At 36.7% G+C, this 25,370-nt stretch overlaps 1 protein-coding gene across 4 annotated transcripts in view; it reads left to right on the top strand.

Moving 5' to 3' along the window:
• The first annotated feature begins 1,303 nt into the window (after positions 1-1,303).
• The window catches only part of NEDD1 (NEDD1 gamma-tubulin ring complex targeting factor), a 47,000-nt gene continuing 22,933 nt past the window's right edge, over positions 1,304-25,370 (top strand). For 2 of the 4 annotated variants that reach the window (XM_032874283.1, XM_032874285.1), the window contains exons 1-6: positions 1,304-1,388; positions 1,868-1,998; positions 3,644-3,787; positions 6,572-6,666; positions 11,236-11,352; positions 14,343-14,483. In XM_032874283.1, coding sequence (XP_032730174.1) covers positions 3,652-3,787; positions 6,572-6,666; positions 11,236-11,352; positions 14,343-14,483 — 489 coding nt within the window. In that variant the 5' untranslated portion in view covers positions 1,304-1,388; positions 1,868-1,998; positions 3,644-3,651. Of the gene's footprint in view, positions 1,389-1,867; positions 1,999-2,494; positions 2,625-3,643; positions 3,788-6,571; positions 6,667-11,235; positions 11,353-14,342; positions 14,484-25,370 lie in introns of those variants that run through there. The other 2 variants (XM_032874286.1, XM_032874284.1) reach the window with 2 other exon arrangements.

Here is a 25,370-nt window from a genome sequence, read left to right on the forward strand (position 1 = left end):
GAAGCATACATTCAATAAGTAATATGTATTGTCATATATACTTGTTATACCATACAGTATATAATATGTATTATATGACATGCATTATTATATTTTGTTGCATATATTCTAGTCTCAATTTTTTTTCTGGCTTTAACTTTTCAGAGATTTAGTTGTCTTTTCTTCCCTATTAGCCCCAATTCTCCCTGCCCCTATTCCTGTAGTCTATCTTATCATTTTCCAACCTTTTGGCCCCCATCCCTGCCAAAATTGGATTTAATAAACTCAAGAACTGTAAACTATACAAGGCAGTTGCTGCTTGCTATCTTTCTCCTTTTGAGGCTTCCTATCAATCTTTACAACTTGGTTAGGATTTCAGTTTCTGCTCAGAAAAAATTGCATTCAGAGTTTTCAAGTTTACTTGCGACATGGGTACAAGTAATTGGGGCTTATGTACCCAGTTCAGGAACCCACTCCTAGTTCTTTGACACATTTGTGATGAAAGAATAATAATACTGTTTGCAGAAAAAATGCCCCATATTTATTATAAGTATTCTCAGCAAAAATTGTCATTAGAGCTTAAAAAAAAAAAAAAAAAAGGACTTGGTATTGAAAACTCAGTTTGGCAGCTCTTTTTTCCACTCTGAGAAACTTCGCTTTCCGAATTCTCAACCAGATGGTGTTTGATGTTCCTGACCCTGTAGCATGATTAAGAAGAAAGATCAATGATTAGGAAGAAAGATCCTGGGTTTTGAAGTCATATATCTCAGACACTTACACTTTTGGTTATTTCTTGGCTTTTCTGAGCATACCTTCTGGTTTGTAAATTGCATGGGGTTTTATCTGCTCTCCATGGTTTCCTCTTCAAGGAAGCCTTTCCTAAACCCATACCCATGTTCATTTCCCTTTCATATATTTTTCATTCAACTGTTAGCTTTTCTTTGAACCAATGTCAGCTTCACTTTTAAATACGTAATTATTTATTAACGTCTGCCTCCTATACTGAACTGTAAGCTCCACGAGGCCAGGGACGACAACGTTCACCGTATCCCTGCACTCCCAGGCTAAGCCCATCACGGCGCACCGAGTCTAGCCTAGAACCAGGCACAATCCGGGCAGTCAGCGAACAAATGAACAACAAAGGCACAGCGAGACCGTCGCTGGGACCTGGAAGGAGCGAGCCTCCCAGCCCTCCAGTTCCCGCCCTGGCGGTGGGATCGCGACCGCCGCGGAGGCCCTGCCCCGCCCCTGCCCAGCCAACCCGACCCCCCCTCCGTGCAACGCCTCTCCCCGTGACGCTACTTGTGGGCGGGACTTCCGGCCGCCGAAGTTTAACAGTCCGGGCGGGAGCCGGAAGCCCAGCGCCGGAGCGGGCCGCGCGGTGGCCCCCGGTGTACCGCGGCTGAGAGGTGAGGTTCCGGAGGGCGGGGGGGTTAGCTGGCCGCCGCTCGCCGCGTCTTTGCACACTCCCGAACCCTGCCCTCTTTCCGGCCACCCCCGGGGCGCGTCGGTGGTCCCCGAGCCCCGCGCCGTGGCCGGTCCGGTGCTCCGGACAGTTGTCGAGCAGGGGCGCGGCAGCGGGTTTGGCGCGGAAGTGCCCGGGAGCCGCGGGCCGGGGTCGCGCACCTCCGTCTGCGACAGTCACCTGCTCAGCCTGAGAGTGGCCCGGGCAGCTGGGGTGGGTGGGTTGGTGGCGGCTCTGCGGGGGGTGTGCTGTCCCCCGGAAAGTTTGCCGCTTCTCCACCGGCCGCCTCCCCTTTTGTAAACCCCTCCCCTACGGCTCGGATGCATTTTATAAGGTAACCCAGTTGAGCGGTGCTCCTGCAAGTAAAGTTGAAGAACTTAGGTTGAAACTAAGTATTGTAGTGATTTTTTTTTCCCCCTGTAGACGCTGTCCCTAAATTCGGGGTTGGCTGTGTTTTGCCGCCTTGTGTCCTGACAACTCACTTTGATGGGACCTTCTTTGAGAGACTGAGTAATGCCTCTCCCTTAAAGGTGCTCAGTTCTCAGAAGAGTGAGGTAGGTGGGCAGATGGTCCCCTTTCCCGCTCCACTTGAAAAGAAGGAAACCGACATTAAGTGATTGCCAAAGTCACTGCCACCTAACTGTGGGGCAGATCCTTTGAACTCCTGTTTTCTGAGCCCCGACTTAAGTGATCTTTCCACACTGCCCCACACAGCTCAACAGGAATGGTGTGAGATTATAGTAAAGGCATTTTTTAGTTGTTTACTGGTTTTAAGAGATTCCCCCTTTCCAGCACTTAATTGTACCCTGAGTAGGGAACCAGCACATGTTACAGCATGTCGAGGCACCAAATCCAAACACTGCATGTCCACATTTCAACAGATGACTAACGGCTTTTGGTAATACTGTATCCAAAGAATGAAGCATAATGAACCACATAAATGACTTTTCTAGTTAACAAAAGTTTTAATCTTTTTATAAGCATGTTAAAAATGTTTTTTTTTGTTTGTTTGTTTTGTTTTTTGTCTCTTGAGAATCAAAGGGCCTTGTAATTTATTATACCCTTAACTTGACCTCTGAAATAAGATACACTGGACATACATGTGATGCTTTGTTGGTGACTTGGGACTCTGTGACATCACTAGTACTGTGCTGTCCTCAACACTGAACACATCAGGAAGGTATGGAGGGTATATTTCTAGGCTCCTTTCCCTTCCTTTCTTCCATGTATTTTTGAGCATTTTTTTCTGACTGGTCATGCCATTAGTACTTGATGCTCTTAGAGTATCTGCCTAAAGCAGCTCCCTTACCTTCTGTTTTGTAGACTGCCTTGGTTTGTTAAATCACTTGTCAGAATTATGTATTTGAATTATATACTGTGAATAAACAGTACCAGCGAGGTGTTGTAGAGCAAGTGTTGGTATAGGGACTTAGTGACATCTCCCTTGGCTGTATTTGCTAATTTTGGAGTTATTAGGAAAAAACTGGAGTCACTGGATTCTAACCCTCAGGGATGCTACAGTTTTTTGTACATTTTTAAGAGGTTTAGGAAGTTTTCTAGCTAAAAGTTATTTGTTGAGCACCTACTGTGTGCCAGGAACATATCAAGACTGATAGTAAACAAGTCAAAACCCATTTTCAGGATCTTTGTTTTGTTTTAGTCAGGAGAGGCAGACATTATTATGAGAAGAAGTAAGAGTTCCAAATAGCAGAAAGTGCTATTAGGAGGTGGAGTGAAACTGCGTAATAGGCAACTGGTATGGGGCTGCTTTAGCCATGGTGGTCAGGGAAAGCTTTTCTGAGGAGACTAGCTGAAACTAGAGTGAGGTGAAGGAGATGACCTTGGGAAATCTGGGGAAAGAGCATTCCCGGCAGAGCGGGTGGCAAGTGGAAAGATCGAGGCAAGAAAGAAGGCCTGTGAGTCTGGCGGCCATGGTGAAGAGAGGTAGGACAGTTACAATGGGGCCAGATCATGTAAGGCATGCCAAGGAGGTTGGATTTCATTATAATTGCTGTGGAGAGCTGTTGGAAGGGTCAGCTGAGAGAATGTGATTTTAGAAGGATCGCTCCAGCTACTTTGTGGTGAACACACCTTCTGGAACAAAAGTGGACAGGTAGAGCCTCTTGATTTAGATTAGATCCTTCATTTTTGTCCTATCCTTAAGTGTTTTTTAAATATATTGTTTTGAACTATTTGTAGGTGCAGTCATGCAGGAAAACCTCAGATTTGCTTCATCTGGAGATGATATTAAAATATGGGATGCTGCTTCTATGACATTGGTGGATAAATTCAGCCCACACACATCACCACATGGAATCAGCTCAATGTGTTGGAGCACTAATAGTATCCTTTTTTTAAAAATAACCATTTTTTGTTAGGTAAAATAACAGTATCAATGAAACTTTTGCATGTGACTAATAATAAGAAATATATTTTGCATAGCTGTGAAAGCTAGATAGATAAAGTAAAATAGGGATTTAATAAATACATCATAGGAATGCATACATATATATGTATATAGGTATACACACACATGTGTATATATATGCATATATATATATAGAAACTGCTAGATCCAGACCATAGAATTAGTTTTGTTATCAATACTTTGTTGTTGAACCCAAATGGAATAAGGTAGGTAATGGTGGGAAAACTTCTGGATGGTTTTGGAATGAGTTTTTGCATCAACATTTGGCTATTTATGGATCTTGTCTGCAAATTAAAGACAGAACTCAAAGACAGAAAGCAAAGTTGAGGAGGAGATAAAAATTAAAATTGTCCAACATCCTTATCTTACTGATGTACTCTCTGTATTTCTCTTTCTATGATGAAAATAGCCTGATCTCTCAGAGAAATTGTTTAGATTGAATTTTCCAAGCTTTTTGTATTTCTGATTTACACACTGCCTGTCTTAGTAAGTTCCTAAGTGTGGATAAAATAAGTGAGGGGATAAATCTTAGAAATCACAATTTCTCAACCTTGCACTATTGACATTTTGGACTAGATAATTTTTTGTTATGGGGGCTCTTGTGTACACTATAGGATGTTTGGAAATGTTCTTGGCCTTTACCCACCAGAAACCAGTAGCTCTCAGTAGAGCCACTGCTGTAAACAAAATACTCTGGAAATGTTCTATAAACTTGTTATGCTAGAAATTACCATTCTTTTGTATAACTTACACATATAGGCTATTACTTAAAAAACAAATTAAGTTTTAACACATGTCTGATCTTATCAATATCAAATCATGAAATATTCTGTTTCCTGATGAAAGTAAAAATACCAAAGCTTTAAAATATGACTGATTTATGAACAAAAACAGAAGTTTTCATGCCCAACTGAATTATTCTTGCAAATATGTAACAGAAATGATGAATTTTCTTGCTGAATTAAATTTACCTCTTTATCATTCCTTGGTTTTGTGTTAAAGCAGCAAAATAAATTACTTTGGTGCTCTATTAATCAAACCTGGTGAAGGGAGTATATTTTTGAAGGACTCTCCAGATGGGTAGTGGGGGAAAAATGTTTTAAAGAAAGTGACAAATATGCAAGGTTGCTTCTTTTTATTGTTAGCTTTTTATTATGTGTAAAGGTTAATTTCCCTATTACTTACTATATAAGAGAAAAGTAGCAATTCTGGGTGGGATTTATTAGTTTGGGTTTATTTTTATTCCAAGAAGTTTTATTGGGAGTTGGCATTTGCTGATAAACCACTTAATGGTCTGTTGACAAACTGATGTGACCATGAGGTTGTGTGGGATGACTTTTGGAAACTGGTCTTCTGTAGAGTTTTATTGTACAAGTAAATACACAGTGGAAACTTTTGCAGATAGTCTTCAAATGAGGCTTTGCTCTCTTCCATAGACATTAGTTACCAAAGAACAAGGACTTCCCAGATTGAGCTACTTGGAGTCCACTTAGCATGGATTCCAAGAACGGGATTAAGAGTGAGGTACCAAGAAATGAATTTTTGGCCATGTTAGGTAATGTTCCTCACTTTCTCACAATTCCTAAAACTACAAGAGAAAAAAAAGGAGTAACTAGATTACCCTCTCATACTATCTTTGTTGTCCTTTTCTGTATTCTAAGGAGAAAAAGTAGTAGAAAACATAGGATGAAGCCAAGGAAAGGGAAATGATTTGTTCTTCTCCATGGTATAATATCTAGGTGGGAATGATTTTGTTTGAATCATGCATTATAATAAAATCACAATCAATGGTCTATTCATGAAATATACGAATATTATAGAAACCGCCCAAAGCAAGCTAGTTAAGATTTCACTTGTTAAAAAGCAAAGATTTAAACTTCTGATATTTTAATTCATTGTGACTCTCAAAATTAGGCTATTATTCTTGATTATATTGTATTTAATCTTTTTAATTTAAAAATAATTTACAGTGCTTTGTGTTTACTGATTGTTCTGCTTATAAGTTCTGTAAAACAAGGTACTGTAATTTTAAATTAAGTTAAATTTTAAAATAAGTAATTTTAAATTAAGTTTTTAATAAATTTAGCTTAATTTAAAATAAAACTTTTCCATAGCATACATAGTTGCTATTTAACCACATTTATTTATATTTGCTCTATTTACTATAATATTTATTCTTAATTTAAGATTAAAAGATTCTAATGTAAAAATTCTAGTTCTAAGAATATATCAGGCTTTATATTTTTAATGGATGAACAGGAGACTAATAATGAATATTTGCTTCCTAGCTTAAATTGGTACCAAGCACTGTGTTAATAAATAACTATCTTGAGCAGTGTTCATAGATGAAAAGGCTGATTGATATTTGCAGATGTTACTTTTATCATGATCTCATTCTTGAAGGATAAAATTAGACCTTCTGGCCTATTCTTTGAAAATGGAGTAGTATTTCACTTGGGTAAAATAGCTTTCAAGTAATAGAGCCAGAGAGGATAGTTCTTCCCTGCGGTAGTAGTCGAGAGAATTAGTCTTAGTTAATTAGTAACCTGAGCCATTTTTGAAAGCTGATGTATAAGCTATATTCATTTGCTTGTCTTTTTAGGTTAGTGCACTTGCTTTTATCGTCACAATTCTTGCAATAATAGTGTAGTGCTAGAGATGCTCATGAATTGTTTGATGCTCCATAACTCTTCATTTAGATAACTTTCTCGTGACAGCGTCTTCCAGTGGCGACAAAATTGTTGTTTCACATTACAAAAATAAACCTTTTTTACTTTTCGAGCTTGGTGAAGGGGTAAGTGATAAAAAAAAAAACCAACAACTTTAAAAACTCTTAGTTCTACTTGGGTGGTAACTGCTTCTAGTGGTGTGTGCAACTAAATATATAAAGGTGTTTGAAAGTATTAGTCTTAACCGAAATTCAAAATAATACGGTACACTTCAAGAGGAGATAGGCACTGAAACATCTTCAGGTAAAATAATAGCTGATCCTAGGGGAGCACTCAAGGACTTAGATTCTGTCAGCTGGTCACTTGCTTTCTCCATCTCCTCTGGAAGATTTCCTGGTGTTGCTGCCTTTTTAAAACCCAAGTCCTGACCTCGGTCACCAGCTTGATTTGACCATTAGGGTCCTAATGATGTAGTCCTGTCCTTACTGATGTTGAGCTTAGGACCATCAACTAAGGACCCCTGTGTGATGGTAGCTTCTGCTTTAGCTTCTGTCCTTCCGGTTACTGAGGGCCCTGAGTCTCCCCAAGCTCTCCTGGAACAGGGTGGCTTTGTCAACCTGAGCCTTGGTCCCTGAGCATTTAAGTGAAGTTCTCACTGCATGTTTTTTTCTCATCTTTTTGTTTTATATGTTAATCCCTTTGATTCAGGATAATGATTGTGTCCTCATTTTTAGTCACACTCCTTGAAAGCTTTTTTTCTTAAAGTAAGGTTTAACTAAAAAGGTACAAGTAGTTGATAGCTTGTTCTTAATTTAAGGTTCAAAGTTTTCATAGCACAATTTCACAACCATTGTGAATTGTCATAATTTTACACACTGGAATGGGTAAGATAGCTCAATTAGAAAGAACACAGAAGGGCAATGGAGTATGAGCTCATCTACTTTAAAAAAGGACTTATGATTTCTATCCATCCTTTCCTAAAGGTAGGTGGGATTGACACAAGCATCACATCCAGCCCACAAATGCTAGAGTCTGGGGCAAAGAATGTCTGCTGAGGGCAGATATGGCATTTGAGACACATTGCCTGTTCAAACTCAGTTAAGTGAAATTGAGGCAGAGAGCATCCCTGTTTGGTAAGAGGTAAACTGTGCTCTTCAAGAACAGGCAGAACATCTTAGTCATTTTTGGATCTTGAGGTACTATCAAAGGTGTCAACAAACATTTGTTGAATTGAATATCAATATCAAAACAATCTCGATTTCTACTTCTACTACAATATATATTGTGCTCCTTCTATACATTGTGCCTTAGAACAGTTTGGGAACTTTGTTATTGTTATTGTTGAATTATGAAAATAGTAGACAATATTTAAAAATGTGACACAATTCTAAGGATTTTGTGAATATTCCACATCAATTGCTGTAGCTAGTTCTCTTTCCTACAGTTAAGAAATCACATCAGAATACAGGTGGTTGCGGGGTGACTAGGTGGTTCAGTTGATTAAGTGTCTGCCCTCAGCTCAGGTCATGATCTCAGGGTCCTGGGATGCAGCACCTTGTTGAGCCCCAGGCCCAGCAGAGTGTCTGCTCCCTCTCTTTCTGTCCCTCCCCTCACTTGTACTCTCTCCCAAATAAATAAAATGTTTAATTAAAAGGAAGTATACAGGTAGATGAAAGTAAGGTCATTACTTATAATTTGAATCTGCTTTAATTTAATTTGCTTAAAGGAATATTTTGCAAACATTGGTTCTTTAGCCGTTGTTAGTAATTTCTTGTAACATATTAGTTTGTTGATCACTTTTGCTATATAGGATCCAAGTCCTATTATTCATGTGCCATTTGATATATGATACCATTACTGTTTGGGCAGGTGAGATTCTATCTAACTTTAACACCGTTTTTAGAGTAGAACTTTAATTTTATATTTTTTCTTTGATTTTGCATTTTAGCTCTTTAGAGTAGGTAAGTTGATATTAACAGTAAAATAATGAATATCTTAGGCTACTCTATAACCTAGATGGTTGGCCAGCTTTTATTTTTAGATTTTAAAAACTTGACCCATTGCTTGTGTTTTAGGGTATGGGATTCCTATAATCACACAATTTTCATTAATTATTTAAGTTCATTAGTTACATTAATAATACATCAACATAAAAAAAAATCTTCTAACATCAGGGTAGGCCAGTTGAAAATATAGGTTTTGTTTTGAGTCCTTAATAATTTGAGGATTTTTTTTTGATAATTGGGGTACTAATATATTGATCTTTGATGGACACCATTCTTACTTTCCTTAAAGGTTATTTTGATAGCTCTTAGCAAACTCCTGATTTGTGGTGATAACTAGATTCTTTTTTTTTTTTTTTAAATATTTTTATTTATTTGAGAGAGAGAGCACGGGTAAGAGAGAAAGGAGGAGGCGGGGGGGGGGGAATGGGTGGAGTTGGAGGGGCACAGGGAGAACCAGACCCTACTGAGCAGGGAGCCTGATGTGGGGCTCAGTCCCAGGACCCTGAGATCATGACCTGAGCCAAAGGCAGATGCTCAACCAACTGAGCCACCCAGGTGCCCCCAGATTCTAAATCATACTAGTCTGTGTAGACCAAACTCAGTTCCTAGAATGGTGTCTATAAGGGAATTGTAGCAACTATATTGAAACATTGATGTAATGTGTTCCTGATATTTTTATATGTTAGTAATTTTGACTCCTGGTCAAAATTTCAGACCTGGAAGAAACCTTGGGGTAGGGAAAGGTTTCTTATAAGAATCTAGTGTTCTCCTAGGGCATTGAAAGTACACGTAATCGTGATGAGCATGAAATGGTCACTATACTGTACATCTGGAACTAATATAGCACTGTATGTTAATTATACTGGAATTAAGTTTTTTCAAAAATAGCGCCCTTTTGAGCACAGGGTGTTTTTCAGATGTATGGACTCTCAAGGTAAGAACAATAGATCTATTCCTGATTTTTCACTTCTCAGATGAAGAAATGTAGATGAGATGACTTGCCCAAACCTATGTAGCTTACATTTTTACTTTTAGCTAAGTCATAAAAGGTACCCTTTGGCATTCACTACCTCCCCCCGCCCCCGTTCTATTCAACTAGAGGTGAGAACAATTTATGTAACTACAGAGTGTATCTGAGGGTTAAATAGGAAAAAAAACATGGAACATTGTGTTTTACTATGTGGTATAGTTACTCATGATGCCTCCAGATAGAGATGCTCACAGATACTCATTGTGAGAAAAACTTGAAAACCTCTGTATTTTTAGCCTTTTATTCCATTAATATTTATCGAGCATGGATATGGCCTTTGCACTAATGAAACTGACGTTCTGGTGGAAGACAGACAGTGAACTACTAAACAGAATACCCAGATAGTGATTAAGTTGCTACATAGAGAACTAAAATAAGATAGAAAGTTAGCAAGTTACATTAGGTGGCCAAGGGAGGGCCCCAGAAAGAGTGGCTTTGAAGTTGCTGTCTTGTCGACCAGAAACCATTTAGCCAGGGTTCAGGGAATTTAGGTTTCCAGGGAGGTATAGAAGCATTGGGGCAAATACAGGGCTGATAATGTTTAAGGAATGGAAGAAGGCCAGAGTGGCTGGAGAATTAGTGGGTGAGGAGGAGAATGGTGAGAGATGAAGTAGGGTTGAAAGCCAGGTTAATGAGTTTGGAATTTATTCTAGGGCTGATAGGCATTTTTTAAATGGGAGAGTCATGATCTGATTTGCATTTTTTAAAGGTCATCCTGCTTATGAAACCTAGAATGTAGGGGAGTCAGGTCAGAAGTGGGACAACCAGTTAGGAGGCTGCTATTCTTGTGGTTCTGTGGGGTTCAGATTAGTGTGTTGGTAGCAGCAGCATGTTATGTTAGTGTGGGAGTTTAAAGAACTTACAGTAGATGGCAGGTAAGGAGAAGTGGAATCAAGGGTAATTCTGGACTGTTATCTTGAGAAACTGAGTGGATGGTCCCTTTTCAGACGTGAGGAAGAGTGTAGAGGTAGGTTCAGATGATCTCATGTTTGAGTCTTGGGCTCCTTTGGGGGAGACTCTGTTGTGAGATTTTTGGGCAAGTATCTTGTCCTCTTTACAAACTTTCCCAAGCCTTTTCCTTCAGCTCAGGTCATGGTCTCAGGGTCCTGGGATCGAGCCCCATATTGGGCTCTCTGCTTCTCAGGGAGCCTGCTTCCCTCTCCCTCCCTACTTGTGATCTCTGCCTCTGTCAAATAAATAAAATCTTAAAAATAAATAAATAAATAAATAAATAAATAAATAAATAAATAAATAAAGTCTCTTTTATGTTTAGTGTTTCCTGAGCTGTGGGCTGATTCTAGATTCAAGAATCAAGATACTCTGAAAGTGCAAGAGTAGGTTTTACTGAGGGGCAGTATAAGAGCAAGTAAGCAATGATGGGAGGCCAAGACTTGCTGGTGTTCCCTAAGCTTCCTCTGTCAGCTCTGTTCTATGGAGGAGAACACTGCTCTCGTTGAGTGCCTTTTGAAGCCTTTTTGAACTCCTTTCAAGCTGTTGGATGCATGTGGAAGATGATGAGAGGTGAATCTGAGTCTTAGCGTGTTTATAGCATTTAATTCAACAAATGTTTACAGAGTGCTCACTAAGTGTTGGATGGGATTTGAAAGTCAGCTCTGGGCTCTGTTAAATTAAGGTAACTTTTTTTCTTTCTTTAATAGCAAAAGCAAACATGTGTCAGTTTAAATTCCACATCTATGTATTTGGTAAGTGGAGGCCTAAATCACACTGTTAACATTTGGGATTTAAAATCAAAAAGAGTTCATCGATCTCTTAAGGTAAGCAACTTACTGTTTTTTTTAAAAAAAAAAAAAATCCTTGCAGTAATGAGTATCTTATGATGTTTAGAGTATTTGCCAAACTTTTAATTTTGAGCTTTTATGATAAAATAAGATGCTTCAGAATTGAAGTGAGATTTGTTAGGGGAAAATAAAGATGATATTTAAGTCAGAATTTTTTTTTTTGGTATATTTTTACCTCCATGTATGTCACTAATGCATATTGTTGGTGTTTAAAACTTTTCCTTTATTCTTTTCACTTAGTTCCACTCTTTTTTCAGTGAACCACTTCCTTAATTTTTTCTAAAGTATGAGTTGTCATCAGAAATCTTTTTTTAAGTCTCTTTGAAAAAATGAGGGTGGTTCTGGGATGGCTGTAATCAACCTACTAATCAAAGTTGGGGATTTGACTTCTTAGTTCTCTAATGGATATGGTTGTGGCTATTTGTGTTATTTTGTGTGTGTTTTCATCTCGGTAATGAACTATTTTATAAAATTATTATTTACAATTAGTGTTTCTTTAAATAATTAGCTCTCTGTAGTTTTAGAAAATAAAAATATTCATCCCATGAAAGCTTCTGGGTTATGATGATTTTTTGGGAATTCTCCTTTTCACTATAATGTACTTCAAATATTTGGAAATTCACCTTTAAACTTATTTTTCATTTTCATATGTCTTTAAAAAACTTTTAATATGAAAAATTCTAGCCATAGGAGTACACACATTCATCTGACATTGATGATCAACTCATGGCCAATATTATTTTATATGTGCCCTTATCTACTCTATAATAAGATTACTATATAATCTCACCCTCAGATTATTTTGAAGCAAATGCTAGACACATTATCATTTTGTTAATGTCAGATGTCATTGGGTTAATTCTTACTGAGGAAATTATATGTAGAAGAATGATTTTGTTTTAAACAAATATAATCCTGTAATTGTTGCATAAAATATTACCTTTGGAAGTTCATTATTTTAGATATTAGCTAAACTTTGGAAAGCCTTATGGAAAATTGAAGAGTTGCCAGTAATAAGAATAGTTAACTTTTATTGAGTTGTTTGATATGTCAGCCACTGTGCTTAACGTACATTTATTCTTTGTGTCACAAGAATTCTGCAGAGCAGGTAGTACTATTTCTGTGAACCCATGGAAAACTCTGGCTCAAAAATATTAAAGAACTTGTTCAGTATCAAACAGCTAGTAATGACAAAGATGAGTTACAAACTCAGATATTATCCATTGTTTAATTTTTTAAATTGTGAAATTGAATTAAAGCTATTCAGAGGGATATACCTACTATGAAAGAGATTATTTTACAGAATTGAGAAGAGATTTGAAGGCTGTGGCCACTTCTGTCACATATTCTCATTTATTTTAGGAGCATCACTTACCCTACCTCTATGGCGTGGCATAATCCCACTTATTTTTCTATCCTCAGTTTTCCCAGTTACTCCAGATAGTTTTGTATCTTCTCATTGTTTGCAACTCTTAGAGTACTTCATTTCTTTATTCATTCAGTTACCAAGTATTTGGCTGAGTAATTGCGATAGTGGGAAATCTAATCTTTCACCTTTGGGTCTCTTCTCTGTGGTGCTCTCCCTGGACACACAATTTCTGGCACTTGGTAGGTGCTTACTGAATATTTACTGAATGACTTGTTTTCCACGTTAAAATAAGGAAGATCCCTGCTTCATTATAAAGTCACAGAAATTGTATTGGAACTCATGTTCATAATTTTCCAAATGGGACCAATGCACTAAATATCTGCTTTTTTTCTTCTCATCAGACATTTTTTCCTCAGGATAGCAATTGTTTTTTTTATTTAAGAGAGTATAATAACATGTAAAGATGCCTGTAGACATGCTCAAAGGACCACTTGAAAACATTGGATTATAAGTAGAATATTATAGCTACTTTTCTTGATATTAATCTAATTATTAGATACAAAAGTTAGTTTGTTTATATTATTAAGATACAACAGCAAACTGTTAAAAACTATACATCTAACCCTGATCACTTTTCTATGCTCCTGCTAGATATCTCTAATTTGATGTTGGAAAATACAGTGCTTGTGAACCCCATTAGTTTAAAACCAGTTTTGTTTCCTCAAAGTGGATTCCCCTTTGGATTGGGAGACAGCCTTGTATAGAGAGGAAAATAGGCTTTGGGCTTTGACCTGGAATTGAATCTTGGATCTGCCACTTAGTAGTTATGTGAGCTTGCACAGATTCCTTAACCTTTCTGTGCCTCATGTAGTGAACTTGTCCATGAAATGAGAAAAGTGAGCTTGCCTCCCAGGATTCTTCTAAGGTTGAATAAGAATTCATAATGTTCCCAGCAAATGAAAACAACTGCTGTTGTGTCTCAGCTATGCCTTGCTTATTCTGGCTTGGGAGCTTTTGTTTTTGCTCTCTTCCATTTCGTGTGTCTGGTTTCTTTCCCCCTCCCCTGCTTATCATTTATTTTTTCTTTACTGTCGAACTAGAGTTTTATGTCTTCCCCACAGCTGCTTCTGTCATTTCAGGTCATAGTCATGCCTCTTTCTCTTTCCTAAGACACTTTGCCTCTACTACTCATCTAGCATTCCTTCCACCATTTTCAGGTTAATTTAAATGTCCTGTCTTTTCACTGAACCGTGATTCTCTCAAGGCCAGGGATTCTCATAATAGTCAACTTGGAATAAATGTTACTTGTCAGTGGAAGGTAGACATAACGCGGTCTAGAAAATTACCTTTCCCTTTTGTCTTTTGTTTCAAAGTGCCTGCTCATTATTACAGTTATGAAAACTAAATCTCTGTTCCCTGAGAAGACTTGGTGTTGATCAGATAGTTTCCTACTCATTTGAGTAATTTTTTTTAGGTTATTTGGGGAAGATGTTAAAGTAGATATTAAATTTACAAATACATAATATTTACAAAAAATGTAAAAAACATGAAAATGTGCAGTGCGAGGTTATGTGGCAGTGTACTTACTTTCTTTCAGGATCATAAAGATGAAGTAACTTGTGTCACATATAATTGGAATGATTGCTACATTGCTTCTGGATCTCTCAGTGGTGAAATTATTTTGCACAGTGTAACCACTAATTTATCTGGTACTCCTTTTGGCCATGGCAGTAACCAGGTACAGTTTATATTTATTCAAATCAGAGTTGATGAGGTAGATTTTGAATTATCTCACATAAGATAGTGATTTTAAGTTTTCAAAATTAAGTATTTAAAATTTGCATTTAGCTTGCTTAAAAAACTTAGAGCTAGTTGTTTTTTAATGGTATTGTTTAAAAATGTTCAAATAACAAGGTAATTCATACTAGATTATGTTGCCTACATGAGTCAGTTATGCCATTGAATATGCTCCTAGAATATAACTGTATATGACAGAATATAAACAGCTTTTGGGTAGGTTAAATCTGAAATATGGATATTAATCTTTATAACATCACAGTTATCATAGCTCAGATTATGTCAGCTACAAGACAGATACTTCTGTTCATAAATGCTTTTTGGTGGATGTGGATGGTTGAGTGTATTTAGGCACATGGTTAATTGAGCTTTGATTTTTGTGTAAATATGTGATAGCGAAAGTCCCAAAGCTTATTTATGGACTTTTGGGTTAATACAGGAGTAGTGAGGGAAACTTTATGAAGGAAAATTAGTCAAGTAATTTTTTTTCCTTATGTAATATTCGTCTGTAAAATTTGTAAAAGAATTAATTCAGTTAATTGAAACCTAAGAAATCTAAGTCTTGGCTAGCTTTCTCTGATATTCTCCACGGAAATTTCCAATGAGGTGCAATCTCTTTTAATTCTTACTTTTTATTATAATCGTTTTGGCCTTAAAGTCTTTTCAAGTTTCTTATGTATTGGATAAACATAAAAATGGTATTATAGATGATTGATATGAAACAATGTTATAGTGATTCAGAGCAGTTAGAGAGAACTACTTGGGAGTACAATAGGGAAGAGTGAAGGAGGGAGGATTTCATTTGGGTCTAATACTTAAAAAAATTTTATTTTGTTTTACTACAGTATAAATTGGCTTCTTTGCTAATTACTTGATCCTAATGAATATTTAATAAGTGTAGCTCTTTACATTCCCACTTTATAGGTGGAACCATGTCTTGTTTCTTGGTCCTCAACCATTATCCAGCTTTGTACTTTATATGGAAAAGATCCTTAATAAATATATGAGTGGATTCAGAGATAACAGAGATCTTAATAGGCTAATACAGAACTTTGGGAGATGGATATTTTGTATGTAGGAAATCTAAAGAACTAAGGAAGGCACATAGGTTTCTATATAGAGCCAATGTGAAAAAAGATTGGAAAGATAAGTATGAGCCTAGTGTTAATGTGGAACTTTGAATGCCAGACCAAAGATTCAGCTTATATTTTGGAAGGCATTTGAGGAGCTAATCAGAGTTTTTGATTATTTGAATGTCAGAATCCTAGAAACCTGAACTGAAAGAAAAGTCTTTACAGGTAATTCCACTTTCTGCATTTTATGCATGTGGATAATTGATTTGCCACAGAGAACATATTAATATTGTCATAAAAGCAAGAAGTAATATTTTGTTTTTGTCATTCCTTTTTTGGTTATTTGCTTTTTGATAATGAGACATAAAGCCTAAGCATTGGAACTATAGTGAAAAAAATCTAATCTAGTGTTCACATGTCTTGCATTTTCAGGAAATTAATTTTCTTTCTTCCTTTCCAATTTTTTTTTAAGATTTTTGATATGTTAAAAGCATGACACATTTAGATTAAAAGTTCTGGGCTGACTTTTTAGTAACATAAAAGTTAGGTCAGATACCTACCATGTGTACTCTTATATTTCAGTTTTTATTGTATCTTGCTAGAGAGTTTTTTTTTTTTTTTTTTTTTTGTTTTGTTTTTTGATTAAAACCAGACGTGAAGCAGGGCACCTGGGTTGCTTAAAGGGTTAAAGCCTCTGCCTTCAGCTCAAGTCATGATCCCAGAGTCCTGGGATTCAGCTCTCTGCTCAGCGGGGAGCCTACTCCCCCCCCCCCACCTGCCTCTCTGCCTACTTGTGATCTCTGTCTGTCAAATAAATAAACAAATAAATCTTAAAAAAAAAAAAACAGACTTGAAGGAATAGTTCTGAAAACATTAAGTTTAGTTATTGCTCTTGGCTTTATTATGTGCAGAGTATTTAAATTCTAAAATTGAGATATGATTTAAATAATAAGGTGCCTACATCTTAAGTATATAGCTTGATGAATTTTTATATATGCATACATCTGTGTAACTACCAGAAGGTATAGAACATTTCTGGTATAGGTATAGAAGGTATAGAACAAGATATAGAACATTTCTGGCACACCGGGGGACTCCATCTTAACCCTTCCCAGGCACTACCTTATATTTCTTAAAGGAATTGGATGTGTCTGGTTTCTTCTAGTCTTCACTAGAAGACTTCACTTGTTGCATGGAATAGTAGCTCATACTGTTTTACTACTGTGTCGTTTTCCATAATATGAATATGTCACAGTTTGTCGATGGACATTGCATTGTTTCTAGTTTTAGCTGTTACAGTACAGCTTCTGTGAATATTATTTATGTATGTCTTTTTGTGGAGATATGTTTTCATTTGTCTTGAGTAAATACTCAGGAATGAACTTGCTTAGGCAGCGCCTAAGACCTGGCGTGGGTCTTAGCATAGGCTTTGTGCTTTACTTTACTGGAAAGTGCCAAAAAGCTTTCTAAAGTGCTTGTGACATTTTACACTTCTACCAGCAATGTTGGTGAGATTCAGTTGCTCCACATTTTTTCTTTTTCTTTTTTTTTTAAAGATTTTATTTATTTATTTGACAGACAGAGATCACAAGTAGGCAGAGAGGCAGGTAGAGAGAGAGGAGGAAGCAGGCTCCCTGCCGAGCAGGGAGCCCGATGCGGGCCTCTATCCCAGGACCCTGGGATCATGACCTGAGCTGAAGGCAGAGGTTTTAACCCACTGAGCCACCCAGGCACCCCTCCACATTTTTTCTAACACCAACTATTGTTTATCTTATTAGTTATAACAATTTTGATGATTGTGTTGATATCTCATTGTGGTTTTAATTCGCATTTCTGCGTGTTGGATGTATTTTCATTTGCCTTCTTTTGTGAAGTGACTGTTCAAGTCTGTTCTTCCTTGTGTTTTGTTACATGTGTTTTTTTCTGATAGATTTATAGTTTTATATTCCAGATGGAGTAATCTTTTGGATATACATGCTGCATATATCTTCTTTTAATCTAGAGCTGGCCTTTTAACTCTAATGCCTCTTTAAAAAATGAACAGAAGTTCTTAAATTTAATGAAATCTAGTCCAGTATATCACTTTCACTTACAGATGCTGCTTTTTGTGTTCTCTTGAAAGAATGTTGCTCGCCCCAAGGTCTTAAAAATAGTGTCCTTTGTTTTCTTTTAGATAAAGTTTTATTGTTTTCCTTTTTTTGTTTTACCTTTAGATGAAGCTTTATTGTTTTACCTTTCCCATTTATGTGTATTATCATCCATTTAAAATAATTTTTCTGTATGGTGGGAGATGTAGGATTCACCTTTCCATACAGGTGTATATTTAAACGTCAGCATTATTCATTGCAAAGAGCATCCTGTTGCCACTGGGGTGACTGTAGGTGGTGAGAGGGTTTGGAGAGCATTCTGGGCAGAGATTATCACCTTTGTAGAATCCTTACTACCATTTCCTGTGTTTCAGGCACTGTGATTACTGCTTTATATTACATTTTCTCGTTTAATCTTTGCTACTCACTTGTGAAATGTATGTTACAAACTTTTTTTCATTTTTCATTTTCTCATTTTTCGTTTTACAAGTAAGGACTTTTAGATTGCAGGACTTCTAACTGACTGTTTTGAAGATCTGTTCTTTAAGAGTGGTAGCTCTGTTTTCTTTGGGATCTCTTTCTAGCTCAGAAGCAGCTGAATGTATAAAGATTTGAGAATCCCAAGCTTCTGGAAACTTTGCAGCATTCTCTTGTCACTTTAAAGATATTTTAAAATTCTAGGTGATCGATAGGTCACTGTATTGTTGATTTTCAAAGGATTTTCATTGATTATTTGCATAGCAAAACTGAATTTACATTATCTTCTAGTTGAGGAAAACGGTAATGCTGTAGGCTTATCTCTTATGTTAGGTCACCTGAGATTTTCGTGTGTCTTCTGCCTCCTGCTACCACAAGTCAGCATATCCATAGAATCTTCAGTATAGTTTTGTATTGCAGGTACACATTTATTTGGAGAGCTAGCTGTGTGAACCTGGGCAAGTTATTTAACTCTCAGGCCTCCTTTTCTTTATCTGCTGAGTGAGAATGAGAATATACTTTCAGTAGAATCTTATATTTTGTTTGTTTTGAGGGCTAAATGAGATGCTGAGTGGGTTTAGCATCGTTCCTAACATTTGGTAAGGGATCAGCGAATGTCAGTGAGCTTTTAATGAATAATCATATTAAATCATTAAAATAACTTTTATGATTTACTTTTCCAAACTGGTTTGAGTATCTTTAGGTTTAACGTATTCCTTCCAAACCCCTGCTGATTTGCGTGTTGTAACTTGACCTCAGTAATCATGTTTTGTGTGTTTGACTTAGAAAAAGGAAAGCATTAAAGAAAGTGAGGAAATTGAACTGGAGTATTTTAATTTTTCTCCCTTCCCATGAACAAATGTTTGTATATGTTATGTGTATTATATTATTTCATTTCCCTCTGTACTTTTAACACAGAGTGCCGGGGCTAGGAAATAGCATTTGGTCACTGTGTAACTATGCAGTTTCAGATTTTTTAGTGAAGAAAGTCAGGTTTTCATGATTCTGCATACTTATCTTTCCCTTTTACAAGCATTGTAACTGAAATCTTTGGAGTGTTTTTTTTTCCCTACAAATGATTTTGATATGTGTATTTTACCTGTTGGTGACTAGATGCATAGAATTGTTACTTGAGCATTCATTAGATCTCTTAAAATTAATTTAAGATTTCAAATGTGTTAAATACTCATTTCTTAAATTTAGACCATGTTCATAAAAATTTTAAGTCTGTCGGAAGATTGACATAATTCAACTTAAATATACCATTAGTCAGCCCAGTTTTTATGATGATCAGTTACTATAGGTAGGGTCTGGGTATTGAAAAAAATAGTAGATAGGACACATCTAATGATTAAAATAAAAATTTTATTTTTTTAAAAGATTTTAAAATTCATTTCGGTGAGAGAGCAAGAGAGAGCGCGAGCGTGCACATGTGTGTGCACAAGCAGGGGGTGGGGGCAGCAGAGGGAGAAGCAGGCTCCCCCCCTGAGCTGAGCAGGGAGCCTGATTTTGAGTGGGGGAGGATGACTGGATCCCATGGTCTGGGATCATGACCTGAGCCAAACAGATGCTTAACTGACTGAGCCACCCAGGCACCCTAAAATAAAAATTTTAATTTTTGTTTCTATGAACAATCAAGAATTTGAAATATTTAAAAATCATCAAGTTGATTTCTTAGCAAAAGTGACAAAAACCAGGAGTGTCATTGAATCTGTATTATACCGGATCTCATATTGGAAATGAGATTGCCTGAATATATTTAGATCTTAACTTTGAAGTGTCTGAGCTGAAATGAAGCTATTAGTTTTATGTGGGTCCTAGTGTCTTTCTGCCCTGGGGGAGGGAGTGTAGAACTGCCAGGGCTGACAGACTTCCTTGATTACAACTGCGTGTTGCTGTTCGGCAAGTTCAGCAGCAGTGGGCTCACAAATAGGTTAACCTGTGTTGCCTTTCCCAAACCGCAGCCTTTTTCAAAGTAGTTACAAAGTAGATCTATTTAATGATTCCTTAGACTTAAAAATTATCTTTAAATGCAGCAGGCTATTTTTAAGATTTTAAGTATAATGTATTGCTTTTTTTTTTTTTAAGATTTTATTTATTTATTTGACAGAGATCACAAGTAGGCAGAGAGGCAGGCAGAAAGAGAGAAAGAGAGGAGGAAGCAGGCTCCCTGCTAAGCAGAGAGCCCGATGTGGGGCTCAATCCCAGGACCCTGTGACCACGACCTGAGCCAAAGGCAGAGGCTTTAACCCACTGAGCCACCCAGGCGCCCCAGTATAATGTATTTCAAAAAATAAATAAATATAATGTATTTCAGTATATGTTAAATAAGTTAATTTTATTCAATGTAATTTTTGACATTTTAGGTATAGATTAGGTATAGATTTTTTTTAAGTCTTAGTAACCCTGTTTGGGTACAGAATCCGGTAAATGTAAATAATTGCTAGTTACACTTAATAATAATTTTATCAAGAATGAGTATAATTTTAATTAGGTTAACTTGTTTGTCTAGTTATATTTATACCTGAATTTTACCACTCAGAGTTTGACTGACTACAAAGCTTTATTTTTAGAATAGTGACCTCCTTGATGTTATTATATAGGAACATTGATATACAATGTTTGCATGATAATATGTCCTCCATGTATTTTCTTAATATATGTGTATATTTGTCTCGCCTATATAGTGTATTCTTTAAGCAGTTTTATAATTGACATGTTGGCATAAAATAAACTTCTAATCTATATCTTTAATGTAGATACTTTTTAAAGGCTATTTTTTTTCCTTCTATTTCGCTCTTCCAAATTTTCTGTAATCGGAAGAATGTTTTCTTACAATGTTTCTGTGTATAGCTCTATCTTCCTTCCATACAATTATAATCATTCTTTTGGTCCTGTCTTGTTTTCTGCCTTTTTCACTGTAGTGTTCCATCCCAGGTATTCTTATTTTACTAGTCTTCATAACCATAACTTTTTTTTTTTTTTTTAACATCTCTTTATTTATTTTAAGGAGAGAAAGTGCACATGAGTGGTAGGGAGGGCTAGAGGGAGAGGGAGAATCTCAAGCAGACTCCCTGCTGGTGTGGAGACCAACACACAGAGCTGGATCCCATGACCGTGAGATCATGACCTGAGCCAAAATCAAGAGTCGGGTGCTCAATCTACTGAGCCACCCAGGCGCCCTCATGACCATAATTTTTTAATGGCTCCATAATATCCCATTGTCCAAATGCCACAGTTTAAACATTCCTATATTTTAGGTAGTTTCCAAAGTTTTATAATCACAATGAGCACCTATATTAATATTGTTTCCATAGTATGTATTTTCTGCTTTTTGACTTTTTCTCTGACATAAATTCTCTTTTGGTGTAATTCAGTAGGAGGCTCACATTTTTTTTCCCTTGAGGAACTTCAGTGTGTTACTGCTATCATTTTTGGTCTCAAACGTTGATAATAATTTAAGTACTTTTTTCCTTAGAGGTCACTTGTTTCTTTTTTCTTAGATGTCCAAAGGAGACGGATAGATAGATATTTGTTTAAAGTCCAGGATTTTGTTAGACTGTGTCTTGGTGTTGGTCACTCTGTCTTCTATTCATAGGGACATGGTGTACTCATTTACTATGTAGTTTCAGATCTTTTCTTTCAGGGAAGTTTTCTTGAATTACTGCTTTTAGTATTTGTTATTTTCCGTATTTTTTTTTTTCTGTATTAGATCATCTTATCTTCACTGATTTATTACTTTCCAATCATTTTAACCTTTTCCTTATTTTTAATTTTCAAAAATTCCTTCCTTTTTTCCTATCTCTAAGGTGTTATCTGTTGTGTTTATTCATTCTTATATTCCTTTTAAATTAGCCTTTATTTTTGAAGAGACTTTTGAAATTTCTAATTCTTTGCTAAGTTCTAACACATCATTTCTAGGTTTTTTAATTCTGATTTATATATTTTTTAATGTCTTGTATCATTTTATTTTCTTGCTGGTCATCTCCTGAAAGTGCCTTTCTTCTTGTTCTCATAACAACTTCATGTGGGCTTTATCTGTGGAGTTAGTCTCCCTAAACCTCTACACAGAGATGGGGTTTAGGGTGTCTTTTTTAGCTTTATAAGCTCCCTCTTGTTTTTGGTTAGTTTTGTTTGTTTTAATGATGACGTGTTTTCTGAGGCTGCCTAGCTTTATTCCGCTGACTGACTTGTATGTCTCCTTCAGCTCTTTTGACTCCATCCTGTTCAGGTTTGTGTCCACTCCTATTAGGACACTCCTAATAGTGTCTCCTTAGTGTGGTGCCCTGACCTAGGAGGAAAGGCATCTCAGCTGATCAGTTTGGGGAGTTCATTGCAGATAAACTTCTCTAGCCGTTCACACTTTTCTGTAGACCTTTGGATAGTCCCACCAGTCCAGCAGATATTCCTGGTTTCAGCTGAGCTTGCCAAATTGTTCACTATGCCTTTTTTTTTTTTTTTTAAATACCTATTGGCTATTTGGGGCTTTCCTATTCTCAGAGCTGTCTCATATTCCCTGTTCTTGCTTTTTGCCTCCTTTTCCATAGATACTAATACTGGGAAGGGCTTGTGGCTGCTAAATGGTTGACCTATTAGCATGTATTTTGGGGCTTGTGGGGATCCCTGATTGTTCAGTTTTGTTGCAAATGTTCATGGGATTTTACTTTTGCTGTCTGTCTGTAAAACACACACACACACACATATGCACCCTCAGTTATTTAAACTCACTGTACCAGGGATCCCCAAGGACAGGCTTAATGATTCATCAGGCGTACTCACAGAACTCAACATATAATCATACATATGTCCATGATTTGTTACAGTGAAAGGGTACAAAGTAGGATCAGTACAGAGAAGAGGTGCATGGGGTGAAGTCCTGAGGAAACAAGGTGTAAGCTTCGAAGCAACCTCTCTCAGTGGAGAGTATGTATTTAATTTCCCCAGCATCAAATTGTGACACGTATGTAGTGCTGTCCACCAGGGAAGCTCATTAGACATTCATTGCCCGGAGTTTTTAATGGAGGCTAGTTACCTAGACACCTCTATGTAGCATATATTAAAATTTCTAACTCCCAGAAGGAAAGCAGCTGTTCAGCCATGGTCCAGTCATAAACCATATCTTACATGCTAATAGTTTCGGCACAGTGAGCCACTTTTATCAGTCAGTGAGTCGCTCTTATCAGTTAGGGTAGTGGAAAACCTCCCCAAATCCCAGACACCAGCCGAGGGCCAGCCTTGAGATATAGGACTTTGTAAGGATAGGCAGTCCAGGCCTACTTGTTAAGTCTTTTCTGCATGTGTGTGCGTGCATGTGTGCACGCAGGCACACACACACATACGTGGGGGAATTCAGAGAGCTTCAGAAACCTGCCACTTGTAACAACTAACTTCGCAGAGTCTTTGAGTTAAAAGGATTTTAAGCAAGCCAGATATGTTCAGATTTCTAGTTTTGGAGAAGTTATTGCTGCAGCAGGGTGAAGGAAGGATAGTGAGCCACTGAGAATGAAGTGGGCAGTACCTCCAGTGATAGTTGATCAGTGCTTGAGACAAGACACTGGGACTTAAGAAGAGGGAGGGGATGCAGTTGAAGGAATACTGTGTATATTTATATGTGTGTATGTGTTTATACACGTATGTATAGTATCTGTTGTATACATATATTTGTATATATAGTATCTAGTATATATGTATATCTACATATATATGTATTTAGGTACACACATTACAGATTATAAAGCTATAATAATACATGAATATATATATTCTTATCTCCGTGAAGGTAAGGCTTTTCTAAGTATAAGAACAAAGTTATAAGTTAGGGGGACATATTTGATAAACTTACATGCATAAAAACTTAAAAGCTGAAAAAAAGGCACTATTTTAAAAAAATTAACAAAATTAAAAGAAAAATGGGAAAATATTTATACTTATGAGAGCTTTAATGTCCTTATTATAGTAAGATCAATTGCAAATTGGGATTTTAAAAAATCTTAATAGCCCAATAGAAAATAAGCAAAGTAGATTAATGTGCAATTCACAAAAGAAGGAAGACAGATGGTCACTTAGCATTTTTCAACCAAGAACCTTTAAAGCATGAACAATAGTGAAATACAAATTCTCTCATAAATTAGCAGTTTTTAAAAGTGATAGTAGTTAGAGTACTTAGAAATTGGAAATAACCTAAATGTACATCATTGGATTATTTAGATAAATTGATATATATTCATGTATTATCCAGCTGTTAAAATCATGTAGTAGAAAATATTAATGACATTGTGGACTTTATAATAATAAAGTGTGATCCCAGATTTTCTGTTTATACTTAATATACACAAGCATACATTCACACAGAAAAACATTTAAACAATAAAACTAAGACTTATTTACAACAAAACTTATGTAAACCAGTTTTTTTGTAGGTGGTAGGATTATGGATGGTTTTTTCCTCTTTATGTGTGTGTGTGTGTGTAAGATTTTATTTGTTTGAGAGAGAAAGAGACAGTGATGGAGATAGCAAGAGAGAGCATGAGTGGAAAGGAGAGGAAGAAGCAGGCTCGCTGATAAACAGGGAACCCTCTGTGGGCCTGGATCCCAGGACTCTGGGATCATGTCCTAAGCAGAAGGCAGGCAGACACTTAACTGACTAAGTTACCTAGATACACCATGTTTTGTTTTGTTTTGTTTGCAAACATTTATGAAAACTGTGGGGCCAACAAACTATGACCCAATATCTGGTCATGATGATTTAAATAAAGACATGATGATTTAATAGCTGTAGAAAGGTCAGAAATGTATCCGAGGGATAGAGGGGAGACATTTAAAGAAATTAGTTTGGCTGATTAAGGGTCTTTTACAAAAATATGTGTAGAAGATGGTCAAATGGATATATAAACAATGAAGAATGAGTCACGAGCCTGTGAGGGTAGTGGCAACTACTGCTGTGCACATGGCTCTGTGCAGAGAGTCTGTTTAATCCTTAGAACAACTTTGACTGGGAAATAAGAGCATTTTCTGTTTTGTAGATGAGAACACTGAGACTTGGAGAGTTTAAGTAATTTACCCAAGACCCTACAGAGTTTGGCTGAGACCCTGCTTGAACCCAGGTTATCTGAGAGGAAGATTTATGGTTATTGTTAGCCTTTTTTCTTTTCTTCAAGGATTGTCATATAGGGCCATAGAATATGAAGCAAT

Source organism: Lontra canadensis, unplaced genomic scaffold (assembly GCF_010015895.1).
Source record: "Lontra canadensis isolate GAN:19392208 unplaced genomic scaffold, GSC_riverotter_1.0 scaffold52, whole genome shotgun sequence".
NCBI classification, from domain to species: domain Eukaryota; kingdom Metazoa; phylum Chordata; class Mammalia; order Carnivora; family Mustelidae; genus Lontra; species Lontra canadensis.